This window comes from Herpailurus yagouaroundi, unplaced genomic scaffold, assembly GCF_014898765.1.
Source record: "Herpailurus yagouaroundi ecotype Mexico unplaced genomic scaffold, PumYag 308, whole genome shotgun sequence".
Lineage (NCBI taxonomy): Eukaryota > Metazoa > Chordata > Mammalia > Carnivora > Felidae > Herpailurus > Herpailurus yagouaroundi.
This window is the reverse complement of record NW_024412525.1, coordinates 1,477,007-1,493,557: the sequence shown is the minus strand read 5'-3', so window position 1 is coordinate 1,493,557 and position 16,551 is coordinate 1,477,007. Positions and strand designations below refer to the sequence as shown.

The following is a 16,551-nucleotide window of genomic DNA, read 5'->3' as shown; positions in this document are numbered from 1 at the left end:
TAGCAATCTCTTACTCGACACATCCCCAAAGGCAAGGGAATTAAAAGCAAAAATGAACTACTGGGACCTTATGAAGATAAAACCTTCTGCACAGCAAAGGAAACAACCAACAAAACTAAAAGGCAACCAAAAGAATGGGAAAAGATATTTGCAAATGACATATCAGACAAAGGGCTAGTATCCAAAATCTATAAAGAGCTCACCAAACTCCACACCCGAAAAACAAATAACCCAGTGAAGAAATGGGCAGAAAACATGAATAGACACTTCTCTAAAGAAGACATCCGGATGGCCAATAGGCACATGAGAGGATGCTCAACGTCACTCCTCATCAGGGAAATACAAATCAAAACCACACTCAGATATCACCTCACACCAGTCAGAGTGGCCAAAATGAACAAATCAGGAGACTATAGATGCTGGAGAGGATGTGGAGAAACGGGAACCCTCTTGCACTGTTGGTGGGAATGCAAATTGGTACAGCCACTCTGGAAAAGAGTGTGGGGGTTCCTCAGAAAATTAAAAATAGACCTACCCTATGACCCAGCAATAGCACTGCTAGGAATTTACCCAAGGGATACAGGAGTACTGATGCATAGGGGCACTTGTACCCCAATGTTTATAGCAGCACTCTCAACAATAGCCAAATTATGGAAAGAGCCTAAATGTCCATCAACTGATGAATGGATAAAGAAATTGTGGTTTATATACACAATGGAGTACTACGTGGCCATGAGAAAGAATGAAATATGGCCCTTTGTAGCAACGTGGATGGAACTGGAGAGTGTTATGCTAAGTGAAATAAGCCATACAGAGAAAGACAGATACCATATGTTTTCACTCTTATGTGGATCCTGAGAAACTTAACAGAAACCCATGGGGGAGGGGAAGGGGAAAAAAAAAAAAAAGAAAAAGAGGTTAGAGTGGAAGAGAGCCAAAGCATAAGAGACTCTTAAAAACTGAGGACAAACTGAGGGTTGATGGGGGGTGGGAGGGCGGGGAGGGTGGGTGATGGATATTGAGGAGGGCACCTTTTGGGATGAGCACTGGGTGTTGTATGGAAACCAATTTGACAATAAATTTCATATATTGAGAAAATAAATAAATAAATAAATAAATAGTACTGATCTTGCTTCAATAAATAATAACAAATACATACCCTTCAGGCACTCACCAGATATCTTAATCTTGAACTGACCGCCAGCCAGATCACTGCAAAGAAATAGTTGAAACAGGTATTTGAGAAAGACATGACCAAAGAACATGCTTACTACTTAATCCTTTCGCTTTCCTTACTCTATCACCCAAATAGAATAAATCCCCCACAAATTCACATACTTGGACTTTGTCGGTGTGATTCTCTGTGGAAATGCTTTCAACTCTTCTCAATCTCTCAATTAACCGGCTCCCATTCAATGCTCAGTTTCTGGGTATTGTCCCCACCATACTTCTAAAGGCACTGTTACTGAGGTCACCAGCAGCCAACTGGAGACTATATGATTTCGAGGCTAAGGAGGTGTTCTCCGAAGTCAGTCCAGCTCAATTCAAATCCCGATTCTGCCACCTCCTGGCTCCAGCTCCTTGCTGAACCTCTCCATGTTGCTCAATGTTCCTACCTGTAAAATGAGGATAATTATGGTACCTATATCCAGGGTAAGTGTGAGGAATGAGCGAAGTAATAATGCTTGTCAGGTGATGAGAACAGTGCACACACAGTCAATGAATGCTATTCGCCAGAATATAAGCTCCTTCAGAGCAAGTTCAATGTTTCCTTCGTGACTATGTTCTCAGCGCCTGACATATAGAAGTTACTCAAATGTAAATGTAATGAATCCAGTAACTACCAAATCTAATGGCATTTTCAGGTCCTTTCTTAGTTGATCTTATGTGACATCAGTCAAATACTCAGATAGTATTACCTCTGCCAGGCACTGTTCCAAGCACTTTACACTTATTTACTCTTTTAGTTCCCATAACAATCTTATGAGACAGGCACATTACTGTGAGCATTTTATACACGATGAAAGTGAGGAACAGAGATGCTTAGTAATTTGCCCAAGCTCACACAGCTAGTAAGTGGTAGAGCCAGGAATGGAACCCAGGCAGTATGGTTTCAGAGTTTATGCCTTTAGCCTATGTTTGCCGCTACTCATTTCTTCTTTAAAACTCTCTTCCTGGGGTGCCTGGGTGTCTCACTTTGGCTCAGGTCATGATCTCACAGTTCGTGGGTTCAAGCCCTGTGTTGGGCTCTGTGCTGACAGCTAGGGGCTTGGAGTCTGCTTCAGATTCTGTGTCTCCCCACCTCTCTCTGCTCCTCCCCTGCTCCTTCTCTCTCTCTCTCTCTCTCTCTCTCTCTCTCTCTCTCTCAAAAATAAACATTAAAAGAAATAAATAAAACCAAATAAAGAAAAAAATAAAACTCTCTTCCATTGGCTTCCATGAAAGCACCATCTCTCTGACTCCTCCTTCATTGGTTTTCTCTCTGCTTAGCTCTGAAGCAGGAATGACATTTCCCAGAAATCTGTCTACAGCCACTGCCTTCATTTACTTTACGTGCTTCCTAGTTGAGGGCATCCACTGCCATCCCTACTTGGATGATTCCCAGCCCTGTATCTCCATCCCAGAGATCCTTCCTGAGGCTCAGACTTGTGTGTCCAATTGCTCAGTGGACCACATTCCCATCTGACACATATAATAAATGTATTCTTTTCCTCAGCAAACACGCTTCTTTTCCATTTAATTCTCTGCCTTAGGAAATCACCCATCACTGAAGCCAGTGAGCTGACAATCACCTGTAACCCAGCTCTTGCTTTTTCCTGTCCCGTCCAGTCAGCATCCACCTCCTTTTGATATTTGACTGTACCTCCTAAACATCTCTGAATTCTCATAACCATTTCCCTCGTTTTGGATTCTCTTACCCTGACTGTAGCTTCCTAACCGGTTGCCCTATGCCTCTTTAACCCATTTCTCTCAGTGCTACAGGAGTTACTTTACAACAACAAAACCCCCAAAAGCTCCTGACATCACTGTCCTGATGAAAACTTTGTAATGACCCCCTTTTCTAAGAGAGGAATAACTGGATTCCTTGACACGATATGCAAGGCCTTTCGCAGTCTGGTGCTGCCCCTGCTTCTGGTTTCATCAGCTTCCCCTCTCTCGCTTGAAAGCAACTTGCTCTAGCAATTCTGAGCTCCTTGCTTGTCCCCTGGAGATCTCTGTGCTTTCATGAAGCTGTGCTTTCTCAAAGATCTCTCGTAAATGCCCTTTCCCAGCTGTCTCACTGACCACGCTTCCTTCTCCTTCAAGAATCAGATCTTCAGAAGAGCAGCAAACCAAACACATACCACAAGAGGCCATCGCTTGATAGATTTTAGCTCCCTTCTCATCATGCACCCACTTTCCCTGGCAAAATTGATGTGTTCTGCTGTATAAACTGCTTATTTTCTTTAGTCTACTAATCACAAGTATACATTTATTGGTAAATTATACCCCACTTTAAAAAAATAATAAATTCATCTTATTTTTTAATGTTTATTTTTGAGAGAGAGAGAGAGAGAGAGAGAGAGAGAGAGAGCGTGTGTGTGAGTGCAAGCGGGAGAGGGGCAGAAAGAGAGGGAGACACACAATCTGAAGCAGGCTCCAGGCTCTGAGTTGTCAGCACAGAGCCTGACGCGGGGCTTGAACTCACGAACACAAGGTCATGACCTGAGCCGAGCTCTGACACTTAACCGACTGAACCACCCAGGTGCCCCAATGAATTCATTTTAAATAAACCCACTTACATCTTTTTTCATTCAAATGTATTATACTCTTTATTTTTTTATATTTATTTATTTATTTTTGAGAGAGAGAGAGAGAGAGAGAGCGCGAGAGCGAGAGCACATGTGTGCATGTAAGCTGAAGGAGCAGAGAGAGAGGGGGACAGAGAATCCCAAGCAGGCTCCATTCGGTCAGCACAGAGCCTGCCATGGGGCTTGAACTCACCAACCGTGAGATCATGACTGAGCTGAAATCAAGAGTCAGACATTTAACTGACTGAGCCATGCAGGCACCTCAGGTACTCTTTATATTAAAATAATAGTGGGGATGCCTGACTGGCTCAGTCATGTGACTCTTGATCTCAGGGTTGTGAGTTCGAGCCCCACTTTGAGTGTAGAGATTACTTAAAAATAAAAGCTTTAAAAAAATAAAAGGAGTCAAGAAAAAACCCCAATCTTACCCCAAATCAAATCAGTATTTTATTTGTCCATCTTATCTTTAGCTCCTTATCCATGTGCAGATTCTCTTTTCTATATTTATATTTAATATCCTCCATAGAATTGTACATTCCACCTCCTTTGATAAGGTCATACATGTTTTTCTAGTGTGCTTCTAACATGTTTCTGACTTGCTTCCTCTCCCTCACGTCTTTTCCACTAGGAAAACCAGTGACAACAGTTTGGTGTGCACCTTTCCACCCTGTTCTCCTGTTGAATCAGTTGTATTTGGGGAGGAGGAAGGGAGGTTTTGTCATTTGTTTTACAAAAAAGAGACGATATAACACACGTGTCTTTTCCTCTTGCTCTTCTCCTTTAACAATTCATGAAATTACTCCAGGCTAATAAACATAGCTCTAACTCATTCTTTCAGCTGCCTAGTATCTTAAGGGCTGAAGAGACCACAATTTACTCAGCCAATCCTGTGTTGAAGGGCATTCAGGTTGTTTCCAGTTCTTTACCACTACACACAGTGTTGCAACAAGCAAATACACATATCCTTGCACACTAATGCTTTTGTTTCCATGGGATTTCGTCCCCCAAACAGGAATTGTTTATAGAAACTAGGCTGGAGCATGGTTTGTAAATAAATAAAAGCACACAGCATAGCACCATACATTCAAAGAAGGTCAGTAAATGATGATAATGATAAAGGATATTTGACTATGTGGTTACCTAGCAGCGTTTTGATGGGAAAAGATATGTTTCCCAGCAACTAGCAAGTATACATCATTGAATGAGAACTTGTAAGGAAGCACAAAAGACAGAACCTGGTGCATAGCAACTAGGAACCACTGTTGCAAAGTGTATTTCCTGTTGTATTTGCTAGGCCATCTTACACTGTGGAGCACTAGTCTAAGCAGCTCTATTACTGGATACTGAGACCCTGACCTTCTACAGTTCTAATCAAACTATAATATGCTTTCAAGAAACCTCAGCTTTTAAAGAGCTCACCAATTGTATTACCTTGAAGCTGGTGATTTCAGAGTTACGAAGGTGTCTATTTAAGGCAGTTGTATGTGAAAGCACATGAGATGAGGAGTCAGAAACTAATCCTTGCCTCTGCCCACTTGTCAGCACGGTGGCATTTTGAGCAAGCCTCAAAATCCTCATATGTAAAAAAAAAGCTAATAACACTCATGCTGCCTACTTTGCAGTATTGTAGTGAGGAACAAATGGAATTATGCAAATGAAAGTACTTTGAGAGAGCTATACATATATTAGCATTGTTAATATTCTTCTGATTCCTGAGTGGGCAATGTACTGTGTATAGTGGCACCTTCCTGTTCTTTGTATCGCCAGGAAAGAATACATTACCACAGAAAAGATTGATTTTGTAGCAGTCATGAAGTGCACTACGAAAGTACAGAACAATCAATATAAAAATAACAGACTAGATGTCAGCCATTGAATCTATCTGCCGACGTTGTTCAATGAACTTCTAGGACAATGAAGATATTTACAAAGCTGCCTCAGTTTTTAATGTTTCATACATAAATGAAAATAAAATAATATAGCATGATTTCCCCCCTTCTTTCCTGTAAGTTTCTATTTTTAACTCCTGTACAGCACCAGATGTAATACCCTTGTGTTCTTTCCCTGGTCCTGGCTCCTGCCCATAATATATACACATGCTATAGGAATACAGCTACGCTTGGGATGTTTCCTGTCCAATTACTGTTATTTTTACTGTGATTGAAACATTGAGAAATTGGTTCCATTATAGATTAATACTCCATATATATTTTGAATGGATAGGTCTATGGGTGGAATAGCAGAAACTCCCCAACAGACATGAAGGATCATTCGTTTTAGAAATAAGGCATACTTACAGTGTTCACTCTTTGGTGGGACAGAATGTTGGTAGAAGGAGCTCAGAAGTCTCAGTGCCAGTTGAAATTTGGCAGTTGGTTCCTTCCAGCTGTTCTTAAAGGTATTCTCCCTGCGGGGATTTAAAAGTGGCTCCTAGTTATGGCTTAAGATTTTTATGTTTAGCTATTTCTGTTTTGATTCTTCCCTTGGGAAAAAAAGAGAAAATGAGATGTTTAACCAGTAGTGAAGGGCTTATGAAGTTCTGTAGAGTTAGATCTAAATTATCACAACTGTCAATAGTTGGTAAAATCAGTGGGGAAAAAAGGCACCATGTATAAAACACATAATTTATTATTATTATTGTTATTATTATTATGATTATTATTATTAATGTTTTACTTTTCAGCTGGTTGTGGTGACATCAGGTAGACAACCCAAGAGAGAAAAAAGCAGAGATTCCTTGGAGTGATTTCAAGTCTCAGGCTTTTTCAGGATCTTTGAAGTAATAATTTGGGGATTGCTTACCATGCTTTTAAGTGTGCATCTGTTGAAGAGAAAGGAGAAAGAAAAAAACTTCTGAGACTGAAGCTGCCTTTATTTAAAACAGTTTTTCAGTCTAAATCTTTTTTTCAAAAGGCAGACTTTTGTTGTGGATCATTTTATATTACTTTAAAGAGTTAAATATGTGAGAACTTAAAATGTATAACAAGTAACATGGAAATAGAGTAAATAAAAATATTAGAACATACTCCATATCCTCCTTACTTTACCAAGACATGGAGAATAAATGTGATTTTTGAAATTTTCTTTTCTTTTAGAGAAAATTGAATTTACAAAATAGATAAATTACAGAAGTGATTATACACATCGTAGAAGGGCTCTTCTATAGATGTCTCAAAATATATAGATAACAGCCGAATTTCTTTTTTTGCGCATTTTTAAATGTTTATTTATTTTTGAGAGAGAGCATACGGAAGGGGCAGAGAGAGAGGGGGACAGAAGATCTGAAGCGAGCTCCTGGCTGATGGCAGAAAGCCCGATACGGGGCTCAAACCCACAAACCATGAGATCATGACCTGAGCTGAAGTCAGCTGCTTAACTGACTGAGCCACCCAGGCACCCCAACAGATGAATTTCTTAACATATAGAAATCACACTGCCTATTGTTCCATACACAAGGCATTGTGGTGAAGAACTTAGGTACTGCACAAAGCAAAATACTCCTGTCTCATACATAGAAGTAATTTGAGTGACCTACTCTTAACTTTATATCTATATAACACAATATGAAATAAAGAATTAGCAATTATGAAAGGAAGGAGCACTATTAATTATTGTATAGTTTTGTCATAAGTCAGAGAACTTTTTTCTTGAATTATCTAGAATATAGGCAAACAAGTAGCCTATAAAATGAGTATCATCTAAGACGCTTGAATTCACACTATGTAGATCTTGAGAAAGGCTACTTGGATGGATTTGAGTATTGATATTGAGCTATGGGACGTGATGTATACACAGTGAAGAAACTCTCACTGTACTTGAATTTCTAAAAGTCAATGACCCAGTAGACATTTTTGGTTGTTCAAAACTCTTTGTCAACCTTTCTTCCTAATACAAATACATGTAATGAAAGTTTGTTTCTGATATTATATAGAGAGTAGTATTGAAAACTTGTAAGATTAATTGTAATGAACATACCATACTAAAGTAAAATGATGAGGGGCACCTGGCTCAGTCAGTATTGCATGCAACTCCTGATCTCAAGGGTTGTGAGTTTGAGCCCCATGTTGGTGTAAAGATTACATAAGAAAATAATAAAGAAAGTAAAATTGTTCTTAAAAAATAAAATATGTTACAGAAGAAACTAATGAGCAAAACCTAGTTCTGTTTTATTCAATCTCTTTATTATAGGATTGTTCCCGTTATCTGTAAGATGTTAAGTATGCAGATATAAAACAAATATTAAAATATTCCTGTAATATTTTCCTTTTGAAATGTCACATTTCTTAACTATTTGAACCATTTCCAGACTTTAGTCCAGGCATCTATCTCATATTTGGTTTACTCATACCTAACAAGAATAGGAAAATATAGATTTTTTCTTTCCCCTGCAAAGCCAAAATACATGGAAAATTTCTTGCTATTTTCTCTAATAAGTTTAAACTACATCAGTTTTATTTTCTTAAAAAATTTAATATTTTAGATTTAAGAGTGAGATCCATTTTATATTTTACAATTAAGTATTTTCTAAAACTAAGGACTAATAAACAGCAGATCTTTGAAACTTCTTTATAAAAAGTTTACAATAAAAATGTGTGTAGTTTTACAAGTGATAATGTGAAATTTTATCTTAACCTGAACTGGAGTTTTAAATATTGTTTAGAAACTATTTATTACCCTAAGTTTATCCTTTTAGTTCTTTTCATTAAAAAAAATTTTTTTTACTCCTGTGAAGACTTTAACCAATATATTCCATTTTCCGTAGTCTAAAACAGTGTTTAGAAATATTGATGCTGAGTGCTATTGATTACTTTGATGACATTTTCTGAGTTTAATTTTTTCATTACCTAGCTATCGTTCAGAGACTGGCATTTTGATTTTTATAATTAATATTCTATGTACCAGGAATGGTATTTTTATTTTCTATTTATGAAGAATTGCGTAGCACAACCACTGTAGGTGATGTGCTGGTATGTTACCTTATAAATGCTCAAGGTACAGCTTCTAATGTTGAAAAATAGAAAAATAAATTGACCTTGATGAAGTGTGTCTTCTTTTGTCTGTTCCCAGGAAAGTTTATTTCAGGTATTTCTACTGCTGAAATGATTAGCGTTAACAGCTTTTTCCCTCCATTTTATTTTACAGGGTCTCTTCATCTTCCTGATATATGGGGTATACAACACAGAGGTAAGTCTGCTTGGAGTATCTCAAGGCTGACAGAGTGAATGAGAGAAATGACAGGTTTCTTATCTTGATAACTGAGGAACAAAGTTGGCTTTTCATATGAGTGTCCTACTGCCCTTCATGCTTGGACTAGCTTATATGCATCCCAGCTTACCATTAAACACTGACGCCCTGAATAAAGGGACAGCCTCATTTCTCACAGGCATTGACTAATATTTTACTACTGCCTTAAGTTTTGGAATTTTTAGTCTTTCTTTTAACACTTAGCTATCCTTGACGGTATTCAGGTTTTACAATTTAAGTGGCAGAATGCTTATAGATAACTTCATGGAATTAGAATAATATTTCTTACCACCAAATGTTCATTAAATATTACCTTTTAAGTTTCTGCACAGGTTCAGAGAGGCCCATAAAGAATAATGAATAATCTTATGGTTTCAATGGTGAAGTTTCTCAGAGAAGTCATTTACTATTTAGTTATGAGCAGTTATTTAGTTAGAAATATTGTGAAAAAATGGACTTGAAATTTCACGAAGAAAATATACTATGTAAACGAATTATTGTGATGGTTCTAGTCGTTTTATGAAAAAAAATGTGATTTATATAGGCTTTGTTAGGCAAGTAGCTGGTTTAGATTTTGGCACGTTTAATATGAAAGTGAGTGCTTTGTGTACACTAGCCACTGAGTAGAGACTTGTGTGGTATTTGTTAGTCTCTGATTTCAAGATTTTACTTTGTAATTTTCCCTCAAGAAAAAAATTGTAATTTTGCATGCGTTTCTCAGCAGTCTATACTGGGGGAGGGCAGAGTGAATCCTAGTACACGTCTTAGAAGGGCCTGGTAGTCAGTTTTTCCTAAATAAGTAACATAAGGGGCTAGGCAACATTGTAACATTGCAAACAGAGTCATTAGCCAGACTGAAAAGGTATGTGGGCATTTAAATAACATCTGATGATGATGAAGTATGAGTGTGGGCGTGTTTTACAGGGCTGCAGCACCCGGATTACACGCGGTTTCCTTCTTCAGTAGCCTTCAGGTAGGTTGGCAGTAAAACAACTTTTTTTTTGCAACGGTTTCAAAGCAGGCTCCTCCTATAAATGCAAAGGTACACGCCCACTACTAAAATATTTCCAACCTAAGAGGGATAACGGAAGAAATCTGTTTTAATAAATGTTGGGCATTTGAAGTTTACTGCTTTTAGGCAGAACCAAAAGTGCCCTAAGTGACCCACTTCTGGGTTTGGATTGTGATTCAATACCTAGACTACAAATTGTAAGCTAGAAAAAGCCCCAACATTCAGTCCTCAGTTTCCCCCATCTTGCCAGCCTCTTTCTCTGCAGCCCCCGAGCCACGCCGCAGTAAGGTCCCGCGTAATTCCGCCCCTTGGGTTCCACCCCCTGAGCGTCCTCCCCCAGAAGCCCTCACCCACGTCCAACTCCGTCAGTGCAGCCCACCAATCACGCCCGTTCGCCTGGAAGCCTCTTTCTACAGGGGACCCAAATCCCCGCCCCTCGAGCCCTGGGCCTCCCCTCCGCCCAACCGCCCCAGTGATTGACAGGCAGACCGGGCGGAAGCTGCAGCGCAGGCGCCGTGGCTCCGCAGAGCTCCCCTCTGGCTGGGTTGAAGAGTTCCCAGCAGACACCGCGCCGCGGCTGCGCAGTACAGGGGAGGCTTTTAATTCCATTGTGGAGAGGACGGCGTTATTTTTATTAACTGGAGGCGACGGCGGCTGCGGCGGCGGCGGTACCCGTAAGTGTTGCCGGTGGGTCTGAGAGGGAGAGGGCGAGGCCCAGGGAAGAGTCCCAGAACCATGTGTGCCGGTGCCGGAGGCGACCGGGCTGGGAATTAGTGCTGGGCGCGTTGCGGTCTGGGCGGCGGCGCGGCGGGGTCCTGGGCGCTGCGGTGGTCCCGGCCCGGGGCCCGGTTCCACCCCCTTTCCTCCCTCTTCCCTCTTCCTCCTCCTCTCCTCAGCCAGGCCTCCTTCGGGGTATGAAAATCGGCAGTGGGTTCCTGAGTGGCGGCGGTGGTACCGGCAGTAGCGGTGGTAGCGGCTCCGGCGGCGGTGGTAGTAGCGGCGGCGGCAGCGGCGGCAGCGGCGGCAGCAGGAGGGCAGAGATGGAACCCACCTTTCCCCAGGGTATGGTTATGTTCAACCACCGGCTTCCCCCGGTCACCAGCTTCACCCGGCCGGCGGGGTCGGCCGCCCCTCCCCCGCAGTGCGTGTTATCCTCCTCTACCTCCGCAGCCCCGGCCGCTGAGCCCCCCCCTCCGCCAGCCCCGGACATGACTTTCAAGAAGGAGCCAGCGGCGTCAGCCGCGGCCTTCCCCTCGCAGAGGACCTCCTGGGGATTCTTGCAGTCTTTGGTTAGCATCAAACAGGAGAAACCCGCAGATCCTGAGGAGCAGCAGTCCCACCACCACCATCACCACCACCACTATGGGGGGCTGTTCGCTGGGGCTGAGGAGAGATCTCCTGGCCTAGGAGGCGGGGATGGGGGGAGCCACGGCGTCATCCAGGACCTCAGTATTCTCCACCAGCATGCCCAGCAGCAACCAGCCCAGCACCACCGTGACGTATTGCTCAGCAGCAGTAGCAGGACTGATGACCACCATGGCAGTGAGGAGCCAAAGCAGGACACTAATGTCAAAAAGGCAAAGAGGCCAAAGCCAGAATCTCAGGGAATCAAAGCCAAGAGGAAGCCAAGTGCATCATCCAAACCTTCTTTGGTTGGAGATGGAGAAGGTGCCATCCTCTCCCCAAGTCAGAAACCTCATATCTGTGATCACTGTAGTGCTGCTTTCAGAAGCTCCTATCACCTGCGGAGACATGTCCTCATTCATACTGGAGAACGACCTTTCCAGTGCAGCCAGTGTAGTATGGGTTTCATTCAGAAATACCTACTACAGAGACATGAGAAAATTCATAGTAGAGAGAAGCCATTTGGATGTGATCAGTGCAGCATGAAGTTTATTCAGAAGTACCATATGGAGAGACACAAGAGGACGCATAGTGGAGAAAAGCCATATAAATGTGACACTTGCCAACAGTATTTTTCAAGGACTGATAGACTGTTGAAGCACAGGCGCACATGTGGTGAAGCCATAGCTAAAGGAGCCGCTGGTGCAGAACCTGGGTCATCAACCCATAGCAGTATGGGTAATCTGGCTGTGTTGTCTCAGGGAAATACAAGTTCTTCAAGGAGAAAAACGAAGTCAAAAAGTATAGCTGTTGAAAATAAGGAACATAAGACTGGTAAAACAAGTGAATCACAAATTTCAAATAATATAAACATGCAGAGTTACTCAGTAGAAATGCCTACTGTGTCTTCCAGTGGAGGCATAATTGGCACTGGTATTGATGAACTGCAGAAAAGGGTGCCAAAACTGATCTTTAAGAAAGGAAGCAGAAAGAATACAGAGAAAAGCTACCTTAATTTTGTGTCACCATTACCAGACATCATTGGACAGAAGTCCTTGTCTGGGAAACCAGGTGGCTCACTTGGCATAGTTTCGAATAATAGTGTGGAGACTATTAGTCTTCTCCAAAGTACCAGTGGTAAACAAGGTCAAATAAGTAGTAATTATGATGATGCCATGCAGTTTTCAAAGAAAAGAAGATATTTACCAACTGCCAGCAGCAACAGTGCCTTTTCTATAAATGTAGGACACATGGTCTCCCAACAGTCCGTCATTCAGTCTGCAGGTGTCAGTGTTTTGGACAATGAGACTCCATTGTCCCTTATTGACTCCTCAGCTCTAAATGCTGAAATTAAGTCTTGTCATGACAAGTCTGGAATTCCTGATGAGGTTTTACAAAGTATTTTGGATCAATACTCCAACAAATCAGAAAGCCAGAAAGAGGATCCTTTCAACATAACGGAACCACGAGTGGATTTACACACCTCAGGAGAACACTCAGAGTTGGTTCAAGAAGAAAATTTGAGCCCAGGCACCCAAACATCTTCAAGTGATAAGGCAAGCATGTTGCAAGAATACTCCAAATACCTCCAACAGGCTTTTGAAAAATCCACTAATGCAGGTTTTACTCTTGGACACGGTTTCCAGTTTGTCAGTTTGTCTTCACCTCTCCACAACCACACTTTATTTCCAGAAAAACAAATATACACTACATCTCCTTTGGAGTGTGGTTTCGGCCAATCTGTTACCTCAGTGTTGCCATCTTCATTGCCAAAGCCTCCTTTTGGGATGTTGTTTGGATCTCAACCAGGTCTTTATTTATCTGCTTTGGATGCTACACATCAGCAGTTGACACCTTCCCAGGAGCTGGATGATCTGATAGATTCTCAGAAGAATTTAGAGACTTCGTCAGCCTTCCAGTCCTCATCTCAGAAATTGACTAGCCAGAAGGAACAACAGAAAAATTTAGAGTCCTCAACAAGCTTTCAGATTCCATCTCAGGAGTTAGCTAGCCAGATAGATCCTCAGAAAGACATAGAGCCTAGAACAACGTACCAGATTGAGAACTTTGCACAAGCGTTTGGTTCTCAGTTTAAGTCGGGCAGCAGGGTGCCAATGACCTTCATCACTAACTCTAATGGAGAAGTGGACCATAGAGTAAGGACTTCAGTGTCAGATTTCTCAGGGTATACAAATATGATGTCTGATGTAAGTGAGCCATGTAGTACGAGAGTAAAGACACCCACCAGCCAAAGTTACAGGTAAGGTCCCCAAAGTGACCAGGCTGGAGGTCTAATGTAATTTTGTTTTATTTTGAGAACACTGCCATTGGAATGTTTCTACACGATCCTATTAAGAATAATGTAATGCCCTTTCAATGCAACTTTTCATATTTAGTTTATTTTGTTAGTGTGATTTTAGCTCTGTTTGTATTATGATTTTTAATCAAAATCAATAGATTAAAAATAGTTTGACATTCAAAGTGACAATGTTTAGCAATCAAATTTACATGTATAGATTGTCAGGGAATAGCCCAAAAGTTTTAAATGCAAAAAAACCACAAAAATACAAAAAAAAAAAAACAAAAAAAGCAAAAAAAAAAAAAAACAAAACAAAAACAAAACAAAAAAAAACCTACAAAAAAGACAAAAAAAACCCACAAAAAAAAAAAACTTTGTTGCTAGGATTAAGGTTATTCTAATTGCTTTACTCTCAGGAAAGTGTAATAACGCATGGGAATTCTGTACGTTATCACTGTAATGGAATATCCAATTTACAGATAGTGTGATAATACATTTTATCATTTAAGTAAGGGATCGAAAACATTTCAAATTGCTCTATCTGGGCTGATATACATTTCATCATTTTAAGTAAGGGATCGAAAACATTTCAAATTGCTGTCTCCATCTAGGCTGATCCAAAATTCTGAGATGTTGGCTACCTATGTTTTGTTGCAGCTTTTAAATGTACTCTGAACTTCCAAACCATTCATTCCAGCCTGGTAGAACAAATATTCTTGGATCTTTGATCAAAGCCTGGAATGATAGCTTTAATAAAAGAAGAAGAAAAAATAGCACCCTCTCCTTATCCCAACTGTAACAGGGCTGTAGTTCCATTAGGAGTTATGATATCTGGCACAGTGTTGACACCCAAGTGGTTGGTTGGATCCAGTATTAGAACCCAAGTTGGAATTACATAATTTTTTGAAATTTGGGGTATGCATTATTTATTATACATGGCTTAAAGCATCGTTTTCTTGTCTGTGTTATTACGTGTCACCCATACTTCTGTTTTTTTGTTCTTTTCTTGACTTACCCTCTTTCTTAAAGTTCTGAGCCTGCCTTGTTCCCTCTTCTCTCTGGACAGTTTCAATTTTAGAATGATTTACATTCCATTAGGTAACTCATTAGGCATTTTATATGCCTTGTGGCATTCAAATACTAAATAATAGGATAAACAACCCCCCATCTTTAAAAAAAAAAAAAAAACATAGAGATTTCCATGTATAATAAAGCCCCACCTAGTCTGAGCTACAGATACTGTTAATAAGGTGGTAATTCCAACTGGTGACCTAGCTAATGTGAGGAATAAGTGTCTGCATTTAGTAGTGACATCAGAACCTCTTTGTGAAATTGCAGCCTTTAATGTACATTTTAAAAGGGTGCATTAGTCAGTATTGTACAGGGGTCTTGTAAAGTCATCAAAACTTGCTATGAACGCTAATTGCCATTTGAAGCTACTGATAAGACAGTGGCTTTGCTCTAAACCACTTTTTAGCAACTGTATTTTTTTCCTGATTATATTTTTTAATGTACTTTGATGTTTATGCTGATGAGTTTTTTATGTACTTTTGGTGATGTTTCAGTCTTATGTACTCTTCTGACGTCAGAAAAGTACCACTGGTTGTTTGCAGTCTTATTGTGTAATCAGCCTACCACAGGCTTCCATGTATAATAAAGTAATTAATATTGTGCAAGTGTAAAACACTTCTGTTATGAAAGCAGTGTTTGGAAAATAAGAAATTATTAAAAATGGTTACAAAATATTAGTTAATTTCCTTTCCCCACTTTCCTCCCTTAAGTCTGCTTACCAGCTAAAGGGTCACCTATTTGTCATTGCAAGATTCTTAGAAAATGTGTTTAATCCTCTTAAATACATCAATACTAAAACGTCTGTATTTCTTATTTTGGTAAGTGCGGTAAGTTCTATTGGGTACAGAGTACAAGCTGTAATCAAAGGATGGAGAGGACCTTTACCACTGTATCTCTTAAGCTGTATGATTTTTCTCCAGTGTTTGTTTTATACAGGTTTTGAATTTCTTTAACTTTTATTGTGTGTACTGAATACTGCATATGTATTATTCTGATTGTTTGCTCTAGTTTACTACCAATAAAAGACCTGTTAATCACAAAATTGAAGAAAGGAGATATCACTTAATATCCAGTAACATTTTTCAGTTTTTTTCATGAACTACATTTTCTAAAATATTCACATCAGTGGTATAACTTTCAGTTTAGAGACTTGTATTTCTATTGTTTTTTTTTTTTTTAACTTAAGTATTTCATGTTTTTAGGTTTATTTTATTTGAAAACTGGTTGAGCATTTTGTGTTTGAGGTGCACTATATGGAAGGGTAGAAAGTTAATATGTAAATTAGAACATGTTTTGTTGAAATTGGTTACGTATCCTAAGTATTACATCAGAGAGACTATTGAGGCCTCACTTAAAATCAGATTCCAATATCTTTTGGTTCTAGATGCATCCTTTTTGCTTCAAAAAGGTTGTAATAACAGTAGGGCACAAAAAGGGCCTTGAGCATTTTTAGTAGGAAAACTATTAGTCATAGTCTAACAGTGTGTAAAAAAGTTGAAAGTCTAGATATCAGAAGGAAAGAGGTAAGACATTTAAATATTGAAGATGCAGAAGAGATGTTTGAAAGTAAGTACCTTTTAAAGATGGAGAAAAAATTGTGGGTGGCTATGTAAAATCATGAGAAAATTGTGCTTTGAAATTCAGTAGCTACAAATGTTGAATTAAGGAGTAAAAATATTAAAGGATAGAATAGGTCTTTGAAGCTTTGCTTTTTTTGGGTATATGATACTATTACAGGGAAATGATAAATTATATTAGACAAAAACATGGGTTTGTCTCTAGAGAAATAA

General features: G+C 39.8%; 1 protein-coding gene across 4 annotated transcripts; it reads left to right on the top strand.

Annotated features, from left to right (window-relative positions):
• The first annotated feature begins 6,482 nt into the window (after positions 1–6,482).
• Positions 6,483–15,803, top strand: ZNF281 (zinc finger protein 281). 4 transcript variants are annotated; one of them, XM_040462012.1, is made up of 4 exons: positions 6,483–6,570; positions 8,934–8,975; positions 9,960–10,008; positions 10,944–15,803. In XM_040462012.1, exons 2-4 carry the CDS (start codon positions 8,956–8,958, stop codon positions 13,653–13,655), a joined length of 2,781 nt encoding a protein of 926 aa, XP_040317946.1. In that variant the 5' UTR covers positions 6,483–6,570; positions 8,934–8,955; the 3' UTR covers positions 13,656–15,803. The 4 variants fall into 4 exon arrangements, with proteins under 4 accessions (XP_040317946.1, XP_040317945.1, XP_040317947.1 ...); XM_040462011.1 differs by lacking the exons at positions 6,483–6,570; positions 8,934–8,975; positions 9,960–10,008 and adding an exon at positions 10,573–10,721 and having other exon boundaries at positions 10,948–15,803; XM_040462013.1 differs by lacking the exons at positions 6,483–6,570; positions 8,934–8,975; positions 9,960–10,008 and adding an exon at positions 10,612–10,721.
• Positions 15,804–16,551: the final 748 nt, after the last annotated feature.

Coding starts and splice junctions, on each gene's coding strand:
- ZNF281 (XM_040462012.1), top strand. CDS start 8,956: ATGGGGTATACAACACAGAG. Junction 8,976..9,959: donor ATGGGGTATACAACACAGAG/GTAAGTCTGCTT, acceptor CGTGTTTTACAG/GGCTGCAGCACCCGGATTAC. Junction 10,009..10,943: donor CCTTCTTCAGTAGCCTTCAG/GTAGGTTGGCAG, acceptor TCCTCTCCTCAG/CCAGGCCTCCTTCGGGGTAT.